Source organism: Meleagris gallopavo, chromosome 2, assembly GCF_905368555.1.
Source record: "Meleagris gallopavo chromosome 2, MGAL_WU_HG_1.1, whole genome shotgun sequence".
Classification (NCBI taxonomy): Eukaryota; Metazoa; Chordata; class Aves; order Galliformes; family Phasianidae; genus Meleagris; species Meleagris gallopavo.
The window spans coordinates 78,249,202-78,261,824 of NC_139405.1; the positions used below are offsets into that span (position 1 = coordinate 78,249,202).

Below are 12,623 nucleotides of genomic sequence, written 5' to 3' on the forward strand. Positions count from 1 at the left end.
TTAGCAAAAATGAAAACACAAACTAACATAGCAGGTACTCGCATTACTCTGACATAAATCCTCTTCTATCATTTTAATATGCCCAAAGGCTGCAAAGCCAGTAGCTGGCTTAGACCTCTCAGTTCCTCCAGCAGCTCCTCCAGTTGACTCTCATCCAGAGGTGCACACAAATACTCCTGGCTCCCATGTCACTTAAACCCAGCTTGTCCAGTTGTCTTGTTGGCTGGTGACAGCCACTGACGTGCTACCACTATAGGTACCCTGTGCACATGGGTTCCTTTTCACTCAGCCTCCCCCGAATCCTGATGCTGGCTTGTTCTCCCACAGAGATGGCCCGATCAGGGCTCCATCTCCAAGGATGGACTACCGTGGCTCCCTTGCCTGGGCTGTGACTGGGCTTCTTGGCATATGTAAGTGGAAACCAGCGTTTTGTCATACAACCTAACAGAACCCACTTCTGCAACCATTCACAAGGGAGCCTTTCTGTCTTCGAAAACAACCCATTTATCTCATTTTATTTTTTAATGGGGAAGCAAACGCTGGATTTACATTATTTTATAGTACAAGTTAATAATGTAATGATCATTTCTACACACAGTGTTGGAGCTGACATCTCAGTCATCCTTTCTCCAAGGCTCCTCCAACCACACTCCAATTGTGTCCCTTAAGGAAGTTTAGTGCCCTTACTGCTGAACTCTTCTGAAAGCTTTTACACAGAATATAATCAACAAGTGGTATTAACTGTACCTATATTGAGTGTATCGTATTATCTTTTATTCATTTCAAAATATCCATAGAGCACACATAAAAACCTCAATACTGAAGGCAAAGTTACAATACGTGGAGTTTTAACTACACTGATTTGTCCCATTCTTAGCTTTATGTGTTTAAGAAATCACTGAATAACTATTTAATGCAATAATACACCCCTTTTAAGTATTCTATATTTGACAGAGAACTCGGTTAATATGCTATCCAAACACAGATTTTAATCCCTCAAACACCAAAAAGGAAACTATTCAATATAGTTTTGTCCCATAACTCATGAGTGAAAACTATCATTTCCATTCATACTCATTTCCTTGAAGTCTACATCATCATGAAATGTTTATGACAGTTAACTGTTTTGAAATAATCTATGTTCTTTTATTCACCTTATTTCAATGATGAGAGACCTCACAGCAAGGATGGAATAACAATATGGAAACTAACCATCCAATTCAACTGAACACAATTGATTGAAGTCTTATTACTTCCATATGCAAGAGGAAAGTAAAGCCAACTGCAATCCTCCCTTTTTGGCATTCTTAGTATGCATCGCATCCAGAAAAAATGAATTTCACTTTTCATTTTTATTTTTACTGCAAACTCTGGTATCAGACACACAGACTTTACTTGACTATTTAGGAAATACGTTTAACTAAATTTTAAAAAGCAAGGTCTTTATTATGCCTAAAGTGATACTCCTCTTGAAAAAGCTGTTGTGTTTTGTATATTTTATTCTAGTCTCTTTTTCAATATTGATTTTCTTAACAGTTACCAAAAATTGCAGCCAGGATATTAAAATCTTCAAGAATGGGTACAAAGAATAATGATAACATAGTTGTATGACAGAATCAAGTCAGCCAATTTATATAAAAGAAACTCGCTACAGATAAACTCAAGGCCAGAGTTATATTTCAACTTATTCTGAAGTAGTATGTGTGATAAATTAACTAATATTTCTCAAGAAGAAAATCTTTGCTTTCTAGAAAACATGAATATAAGATTATTAGTTACTATCATGAAAATAATACACGCTTTCAGTACGGACCAAAAGAAACAGTAATTTATTAAGGATTTAGAACTTCATTTTCTAAGAAAGTCATATTTGTCAAGATATGTCCATTGCATGAAAAACAACCCTAGCTGGATCAATTAGGTGAGTACCTCTCTTAGTGGAGGACTGAGGAGATTAAATACTCATTTTGTAGTTCCAGCAGAACACTGACTATCCCAGGCAATTAATCTCCCAGTAATATTTAGTTTTCACCTCAACTTCTTTTTCCTCTCCCACACACATTGCTTTTCCCTTTTATGCTACTAAGCTATGAGATTTCTGCCTGAATTAAAATGATTTTCTCCAGAACTGTTGATAATAACACAAGACACTAAAAGACATGCTCCACTGATTTTGCTTCACATTTTCATATGAATTTAAGAGAAATCACCACTTTTTAGACTCATGGTTGGCAGTGCTTTATGACTCCACTAGTCCTATTTTAACCAGCAAAGACAACTATAAAAGGGAGATGGAACAGTGGTAAAATACTAACTATTTAGAAAGATTATAAATATTTGGTTGCTCGTGGAAAGAAAATTTTCATAGAAAAAGTGAATTACCTTCACAGTAACGTTAAAATTAATAAAATTACTCTTTAAAAAGAAATTGTTTCACATATACTAAGAAATGTAAGTTTTCTGACACCTATTACATTCTGAGACCAATTAACTCCAGTCTTTTCTGTGAAAGGGGAAAAGGGAAAGAAAAAATGGCTAATTCCTAAGCTTCGACTGTCCATATGGATTATTATTTGTGTGAACTTTAGAATCATCTTTCTCTCTAATCACTGTGATTTTACTTATCTGAGAACAGAGTAATCAGAAAATAGTAATCTGATAGTGATGGACACAATTAGTTTAGGTTTTTCTAGAAACCTGTATCACTGATGGGAAGGAAATTTAGTTAATGGGAAAACCTACATGCAAGTTCAGATTTAAAACATAGTAGAAAATTCAAAAGGACTTCTGTTAAAGCCTGGTGCTCTAGACAGTTGATATTAATGCATGCCTCAAACTTTCAAAGCCATTCTGTGCAGTATGGAAATCACCAAAACTCTACCAGAACCACTTTTGTAGACTGCATTCCCAATAAGGTCTCCAAACACTACATTTAACACCACACTGTACTTTACTGGATTTTGATGCTTTTTCTGTTTCTAATTTCCACATTCCTAGAATGAATTTTGTGAAGTTATGAGGACAAGACATGAGAAAGGTTAGAAAAACATACTAAAAGTATATCAATATTTTTCCTTTGCATTCAACGGTACATGTTCCCTGCTATTCACTGAAAGTTAAGTTTTCTAGTTTAACAGCTGCAAAGTGCACTGCATGGTAACTATATGACTTATCATCTGTTTAGATAAAGTAATGCAAGCAACCACAAAATTGAAATTAAAATATTAAAGAAACTAATTTCAAAAATATGAAAATCTCCATTTTTAATGTAGTAACAAATGTATAGGTGAACATATTCAGACACTTAAAAAAAAAATTAATTTGTTTACCTGAACTGTGGAACTTATTTCAGATGCAAATCCTCCTGTCAAGGGAGCCTCATGGCTAATCAGCAACCGCCCGGTCTTCACCACTGACTGAAAAGGAAAAACAAACCCAAAAATGCAATCAAATTACAGCTCTAGTGATTTCCTACATGTGTTGTGTATTAAATATATGAATTGTGTGATATAATTAGCAGTATTTAGATTTAGCTACCTTTTCTTTCTTGCTTTTTCACTGAAACAGTGAATCACCCCAGAGATTTAAACTGAATAACTAATACGACACATTTTTACATTTACTACAGTATTGTCATTCACTACAGAAGTGGCAATATCATCTATTCTATTTAAAACAAATATGAAGAATAGTTTCCACTGAACTTATCCTATCAGTGTAAACTGTAACAGGAAAATAATATTTCAGTTAGAGGTCAGTTCGGATTCTGAAAACACTGAGAATCTTACATGCAAAGAAATCTTTCAGTGATATATAAATCTGCCTCATCACAGCTGATCTAAACCCATAAATCACAACTATTCAATAAGTACAGCTATTAAATATATATACAAATATATATGTTTAGCAAGAAAACAATTCTGCAATGCTTCTTATTCAAGTTTTACTCGGCAATTACAAGCAACACTTTTTACTTCCAAATCTCAATGCTTGTGCGCTTTTTGTGTGAACCATTTCAGAAATAGCTACATAGTACAATATATACAGAATGTGACATAAACTACTTTTAATCAAAAAGAAATTGTATTTATGTTGAAATGTAACAATTAAAACAAAACACTTTAATCTGATTAGAGTATAAAGCTTCAATACACTCAAATACCTTGAAGTTTATTGCAACTATATGGTAAACTGCCTAGGGTTCAAAAAAAAATTAGAAATATAGCAGCAAGCCTCATTCTTCACAATAAACGTTTTACCATTTCATAAGGTGCATTAAAGAAATCTACGAGATTCTGGAGAGGCACATTAGGGGAAAAAGTCATCAGAAGAATGTGTATGTAATTATTTCAGTGTCAGTTACAGTGAGATTGTAGAGATAATTATCCAGTGTACTGTTGGTGTATCATTAGTCATTAAGTAGGAAACCCCAGGACAGTGCTAGCTATCAGGTCAATCTTTCTTAATGCTGTGATCTTCAGTCTACACCAGTACATTGTCCTCTGGGGCACCTCCATGCCCCACAAACACAATATTCAGAATACGTTCTATTCTATTAAATATTCTAGAATATAATAGGATATTCAATAGAATACATAAATGCTATATCTTAGAACACAATTTTCATTCTAATGACAGTACTTTTCAAACCCTTTCACTTTTCTAAAATGTCTGGCTGGCCCTTCCACAGTAGCTCTTCCACAAGGCTGCCAGCAGGTGACAGGCCTATATGCAATCCAAAATGTATCATGTACTGTGTCAGAAACCTCCACTAGATTCAGATCTAAGCAAGACAGGAAAAGGCATCTCAATAGCTAGAAAGTTATCTATAGCTTGGTAGGCTGTTTTCTTGTGTTTTGGAGGTCTGCACTGGAAACTCATATCTAAAGACCAAAGACATTAACTGCACTACAAATCTGTCAAATATACCAAAACAACAGCTCAACAAACAAAATTTACACTCCAGATTAAATCTTATATGATAAAACTGATAGGATTAGTCAATTTAAGATAGTTGCTTTTTTGGGGAATCCTCTTATTTTAAACAGTGGTATTTATTCTTTTGCATATATTTGTTCTGAGAAATACATAGCTTGAAACATTACAAGCTATTATTAAAATTACAGGTTTCATCTTTCATATTAATGTGAAACATAGACAGTGTTGGAAAACATGTAAGAAAATCTGCATGGGATCAAACCAGTATTCCAGCAGTTCATTATCACGAGTCCAAAACCGAGATCACTGGATGTTTAAAAAAGAATAAGAATAGGCAATTTCTCAGCCTTCAACTATTTTTACATCCTGGGTTCAATATGGTCTCCGTTATTAACATCTTTTCTCTCATGAAAGAGTCTGCTCACAAATAAAATTTCTGAAAACAAACAGCACATTTTTTAAAATCTCCTTCTCCTTTGAGGAGCTTTTTACGTATTTTCCCAAGGGCTTCAAAGATTTGTTGCCTTTGTTAATTTGCTAACAGTGAACACATAGACATGATCACCAAGCATCTCACCCCAACTAAAAAGTACCCACATGGCAACCAAGCTAGCAAGGCATGGGTGCACTTGGTACCCAACTCAGCTTGTTCCTGGCAGGCATGGATATCTGCACCATATTGTGCCACGCAGAAATACCTTAAAAATTCTTCTAAGTATTAAAAGAGAAACAAAATGAGCACAGTACTGACCACAAATATAGCCCTGAATTTTAAGGAAGGATGCAAGTACTGCAATTCATGAATCTTACAGGCTCTACTGTATTAATTTTTGCAAGTTTAGCACTTGTTCCAAAACTACAGTCTGTCTTTCAGAAAGACATGCAATGTTAATTATAGCATTTTCAGTGTTTTCAAATGCATCACAGCTATCACAGCTAAGTTGTTCCAGCGGCTCTCATCTCTAAAATTTTGCACTATATTTCTAAACTAATTTGGCTGCCTTAAAGCTGCAAGTTCTTATTTTTCTTCTGTTTCCTAGATTGAGAAGTTATCTGTTATCAGATCTCCGCTCCCCACATGAACATGTTCAGATTGTGATCAAATCATCTCCTGACCACCCTTTTGCTAAACTAAGCAGACAGAGGTTTAAATCTTTCATCATGCAGCACATTTCCAATTCATCACTTCATCATTCTTACAATCCTTTCCCGGATCAGCTCCAGTTTACAGTGTCCTACACCCATCTAGAACTAGCATTCCATCCTTTTTCAGAACACTGCCAAACGCAGAGATAAATGTAACCTTGGTACCGTAGTTCTTGGATGCAGAAGGTCTTTTGGTCAAAGCACAACTGCACAAGTCCAGATTCAACCGACTGTGATTCCCTGTTCCTGGGAAAGAGGTGGATTTTCCTGGGGTTGTGCTATTTTTTGGCTTTTTTTTTTTGTGTGTGGTTTTTTTATTTATTTTTGTTTGTTTGTTTGTTTTTCCATTTGTTATGCTTTGGTTAGTTAGTTTGTTTTTTGTTGGTGGTGTGTTTTTTTTCTTCATTTCTCTTTGACAAACGATTGCTGGCTGCAATAAGGATGGAATATAGTCTGCACTCACTATTTCAAGATGTAAAATAATATTGGAATAAGTTGAAAAATGTAACGTATGTCTGAATTCAGCTCAGACAGTAAACACAACTCTTCACTGGTAACAGAGTATCTGTTCCTCCAACTGTTTCCTAGCTCTATTTTTTTTTTTTTTTTTAAATCAGCAATAGTTTTAAAGTGTTTTAAATGTTTTCCATATCTTTGATAGAAATTTTAAACAGGTTACACAGTCCACTCTGCAAGCACTCAGTGACTTTGCTATTTTCATTGATTAAACTGTATAGAAGGGAAAGGCAGTGTTCAGTCAGAGCACTACTAACGTCTTACTTCTCAACTAAATAAATTTTTTTTTGAGCACATACTAAAGATCTCAAACAACTTTTAACTGTTGATTACACATTTTTAAGCTATTTTTCCCTACTTGCTTTATTCATAGCTAATTTATTCATAGTTTTATAGATCATTCCTTTTAATTGATTTAGTACATGATTTGGTTGGGGGGGGTTGTTGTTGTTTTTTTGTTTGGTTTTATTTTTTGTTTTGTCTTCTTAGTTTGTTTTAAATGAAGAAGTTCCATAAGACATCAGTGATTAATAAATTACTGGTTGAAAGGTACAACAAACATTATGGGTATGTATGTAGTATGCCCTCTTCATTTTTATTATGACATTGTTTTCTCTATCAAAGATGATAGTGCTACCTAGTAATAACTGCAACAGGTGTAATTTTTTTCTTATATTGCCATGTAAAAACTTTTTTCAATCATATAGTTTAGAAAAAAGCTGTAGTCTATGATTTTGCAACATTGCAAGCTTTTCCTGCATTGATAGTGTTCTGGAATGGCTAAGTTAAATAATTTCTACATTTTCTACATTTTCACATGGAATTTTAATCCTATTTCCTAGAAGCAAGGTAGCTAAGGAGTTAAAGGGAAAAATTTCAAACTAATTGCAAGCTATAGAACACAGCAGACATGAATTGTTAAGATTGTTTGCAGATATCAATGTTCTTCTATAAAGTATTAATTTCACTTTAAAATTAAACTACAAAATGTTACTGTCTGTCACATCATGAGTCAAGCATTCAATCTCTAAGGTAACCAAAACCCAACATTTGCAGTCCAAATATTTTATCAGACTGCCACTAGCAGCTCTGTCTACAGCACAGTAGACATGACTAATGGGGTCCTCACTCTTCAAACTGAATCCGAAATAACAGTGGCATTAAAAAGGACAAAAATCACTGAAGAAAACAGTGGTTAAATTGGCACAATGTAATAAATTGACTACCATAGAATTTTGTCACCTTTTAAAGAGGCAGGCACTTGGAGTGCTGGTTTGTTTTGTTGTTTTTTTGTGGTGTTTTTTTTTTTTTTCATTTGGATTAGCTAGAGAAATAGATGATTTTTCTAGGAATGAAGTATTTTGTCCCCTCAAACCCAGACACTTTTTGTATTCACAGGAGGACCTGACTCTTCTCAATTTCCCCAGCAGATCTCTGTCTTTCAAAAAACCCCAGTCTTTACCCTTGGTCCTACCTCAGCAGGAGATCCAAATATTTTAATTGCAGCTCATGTAAAGGACTTTAAAAAAACACATCTTCAAAGAATATGATGTGGCTTTGGAGACTGACACTGATACAAAATGTTTCTTCTTTACATCTATAACCAGAAGTTGCTGCTGGCTGTTCTCTAAAATACATACTTCTAAGGGTGCTAAGTGTATCTGTAGCCATTTCCTATCTCAAAATAAACGAAACTGGGAGCTTTTGCTTATTGGCTTCAGTAGCAGTTCACCGAAGAAAGTCAGAAGCAGCATCTGGTTATTCAGAGAGCAGGGGCCTCAGCCATTCCACATTTTCACAGCCAGGCTGATGTAAGCCTGGCTGCTCCCAGAAAGGGGGGCTTCTACTCGGCGTTCTACCCTGGCATTTCCCCAAGCATCTATAGGGCCGTGAGACAAGCCAGTTTCAGGAGATAATCTGCTTTATCCCGCAGCATTGTACAGTCTGCAGAAATAGCAAGCATTGGCACAGAGATAGGGCAGATCCAGGTCAACTCCTTCAGAAGCTTCCAGCACTTCAGCAGCGCTTCCTCCACCGAGGCCATCAGTAACAGCCATGCATGAGCTGCCACTCCACTGTTACCTGTGCTGTACTTGGACAATGGAGGATAGGACTCTCAATGGAGAAGAGGGCTTTTAAGAGTCCAAGGCTTTCAACTACTAAATTAACTCTAAAACAACTAATATCAAATATAGTTTTTTCACCCCAATTTGCTTGTCAGATCTGTTTCACACTGGTGTAGGACACAGCAATGACAAGTGAGGTTTTGTCAGAGATGGCAGTGCGATTCCCCAACCACCCTCTGTGCCTTTGCCAGACTCAGACTTTCAGGTTGTAGCTGAAGCTTTACTGAACAGTTGCCCAATGTTTTTGCAGTGAAGCAGCTTTGTGAATTATTTTCAACCTCCCTCACTGCACTCTTTATCCAAGAGTTTCCATAATCACTTTTCTGTTCAATTCCCAATTTGTCATTTTGATTGCTTTCTCCTTTTTCACAGATTCTGATGACAGAATAAAATAATACACATCTGGTGCTTCCAAATGCTTTGAAATCTAAGTGCTGACATTACCAGCAATGTTCTGGGCCCTTACTTATGGGAAAGCAGACTTAAATCAAAATAAGTTTGATAGCCAACACTATTACCCCTACACATGGTAAGAGCACTATTTTCACTGTAGCTAGCTGCTTTCTTTACATGGCAACTGCCCTTAGAGAAATTATTAAAGCTAGAATTATGTTATAAATGTCTGTTATTGCAACACACTGGCAAGTTGCCTATTCCTGTGAAAAGAAAATCTTCCATCTCTTAGAGAAATTATTTTGGAGGTTACCTTCCCCTTTGAATTTTTGCATACTTTTGATCTTACTCCTCACAAACTATAAAGAATTCCTGTACAATTCAGAAAATTAGCTTTCCAAAACAGTTTTCAATGAAGCTGGCAAAAGTATCAAAATATTTTATTGTTGATGAACATGTATGCAAACTACAATAAAAATAACACAAAAATCCCATTAATAGATATACCTTTACTGAAAACTAGTCAGAACTTGGAAGCTTAAAATAAATTAATAAATCTGTGATAAAGTTTCCATAAATGCCTTGAAAAATATTTTTCCATTTTAGACCAGCTTTAATGAATTTGTGCCTAGAAAACCTGAGGGAGGCCACATTCCCCAGATCCAATTAGTTCTACTTTCCTTTCTATGTTTCCATAACAAATGAAATTGCATAGTTGTATTTGAGGTGCTGAATATCATAAGCATCACAGGCATAGAAATAAGATCTCAGATTTCTATTTAGCATTTCCCAGAGAGAAATGTGCCACATAACCTGCCAGATGAATCACTGTGGATTATATTTACTATGCCTGTGCAGATTGGTAGCATGACACTAAGTCCAATGCATCCCTGATTCAAAGAACTATTACTATATGTGATATATTAACAATCTTAACAAATGCAGTAATTATGTTCTCGATTCCCAAAGCCATACCGAAAGAAGGAATGAAAGGGAATAGGAAGTGCCCTAGGAAACCTGGACATACAAGAGCCCTCTAACTTACTGATGGTCATGATCCAGTTTGCAAATCATAGCTATAAGCTGCACAAATGAACTACCTTCTCCCAGAAGTAGTTAAAGCTAAAAATTGTATACATTTTTTTAATAGCTCCAAAACTAACTATTATAAAGGATATGAAATTCAGAGAATGACAGAATGCCTTGTATTGGAAGGGACATTAAAGATCATTTAATTACAACTCCCATGAGATCAGGCTTTTCGTCTCCAGGGATGAGGCATCCACAGTTTCTCTGGGTTGCTGTGCCAGTGCTTCACTGCACTCTGAGTAAAAATTTTTCTTCCTAACATCTGAGCTAAATTTCCTCTATTAATCTAAAATAAAATAACAAATGGTCCAGTTTTCAATGTACTACATTTCCAGAGATCAAAAATGAGATCTACTACATTATGATATCTATACTACATTACGAAGTTAATTGAAACTCATTTATCAGTAAAACTGAAGATGCGAAGACAAATAAATTATGTGAAAAAACACTATTTCGTCAAATACATCTCAGCAGCCCAAAGTATGAATAAGATTTCTCTCTGTTGGTAATGAGACAGTTGAGCATATGTGCAAGTTGTTAAGATTTGTAAGGTTGGTGTAAACATATAGCACAATAATAAAGCAGAGAATTCTAGCTGAGCACAGGTAGCAATGCTGGTAGATCAAAGGATAAAACTACTTGGAAAGGGAAAAAATGAAATTCATATTCCATCATTAAGAAAAGTGATTGGAGAGAAATTTCTAAATCTTTTCAAACAATAAAATGAAAAAAAAAAACCACAAAACTCTGTTATAGGTGAGTATGCAGACTAATAGCAGTGAGCACAAAAGAAAATCCGATTTCTTTTTTTTTAACTTTAAATGGATTGCTAAAACATTATCAGTCATTTTAGCTGACCCACAACAGCAGAGTAGAAATCCTTCTCTTCCTGCTAGTACTTAAACAACACAGAGGCTTTTAATCCATTACCACCTCCTTGTGTGGTTCATTCAGCAGCTTTCCAACCCAGGCAGCTGGTAGCCACATGCTGCAGGTACCACAGCAACTGCTGCTGTCATCAGCCAGGACCAGGCAGAGCTCAGAGACACTGCCAGCCACACCAGAATGGAAGGAAACGCAGTAAGAAATCTATATGGCAAGGACAATGGCTCCAACAGGCAATTTATTTGTTAAGGGGAAGCAGTCCCAGACTGAAAAGAATGTGAAGATGAATGGATATGGATCCTGATTTGCAACAGGAAAAAACAACAACAAAAAGCAGATTATGGTCCTTAAAAGCATAGAATATTAGCAAGAAACAGGAGTGCAGGAGAGGAAGGAACTGAGAACAGCCCTGTGCCACTGTTAATTACTGAATGCAGCCTGATATTGCTTAGTGTCTTCTTTCAGGAGAAAAGGAAAAAAAAAGTCACATCCCCAGTGTTCAAATAATTCCTTTTAAAAATCCAAGCATTCTCAAACTATTATATTGAGATGATATGACCAATCACCACACCAACATATGAAGAGAAAAAGGAAACAATGTCAGGTGATAAGATGGGCATAAATACCATACGAAATATAATAAAGTGTATCTTTAAGCTAATCATGCCCGTTAGAACAACTAACCCAACTAATCAAGTGTGAAGATTCAGAACTAGGCAAAGGGAGGTCTTTTTTTTTTCCTCCATCAAAAAACAGAACAAGAAACACTGCTTTGCTTTTCACCAGAAACTTGGCATCTCATGAAAATGACTTTTCATCAAAGAAGCAGACTCTGCGCAAGTTCTTAAGTTGATTCCCACCCACACAATCTGTCTAACCAAGGCTCCTAAGCTTCTTGCAAACAACCCACAAATCTTATCAATTACACCTGTGATGGCATAAATAGCTGAAATAACTGGAATAAATAATTGAAAGTTAAAATGATGTTTCTCATCCCAAGACTAAAGATACTTTAAAAAGGTTGTTCTAGGTATTCAAACTTCCATAGATCCAAAGTTTGGCTGAAGCCAGTCCTGAGTCAGAGTTCTGCAGTTGCCATACCTTCACAAAACATCTTCGATATAGAAAAAACAAACAGTACATCTCTAGCCAGCAATAAACATCTGTGAAGACGTCTTCCAAGTGTTGTGAAAAAACAAAAGTAAACCAACAAACAAACCAAAAAAAACCCTCACTGATATTCCTCAGATAGATCAGAAGTAGTATCTTTCAAGTAATAAAAAAAGAATCACATGAAGACCACAGCCTGTATAATAAGTCTGAAAGCTAGTGCATTTTTCAATGTGAATAACCATTCTGGAAAGCTACATTACAATTCTAAAAATGTAAAATTCCATGAGAAGCAGGAGCTCCAGCACCTGCCTCATCTCAACTCCTGAAATTAACCCAGTTCTGATTCATATAAATTCACATAACTCATCACAAGACGGACCAATCTGTTTCATGGCAGCTGCTGAACCCACTCAC

General features: G+C 35.6%; 1 protein-coding gene across 1 annotated transcript in view; it reads right to left on the reverse strand.

Moving 5' to 3' along the window:
* The window catches only part of BCKDHB (branched chain keto acid dehydrogenase E1 subunit beta), a 108,724-nt gene that overhangs the window by 46,484 nt on the left and 49,617 nt on the right, over positions 1-12,623 (reverse strand). Inside the window, exon 9 of the mRNA XM_010707698.2 lies at positions 3,330-3,416. Within this exon, the coding sequence (XP_010706000.2) occupies positions 3,330-3,416 (87 nt within the window). The remainder of the gene's footprint in view (positions 1-3,329; positions 3,417-12,623) is intronic.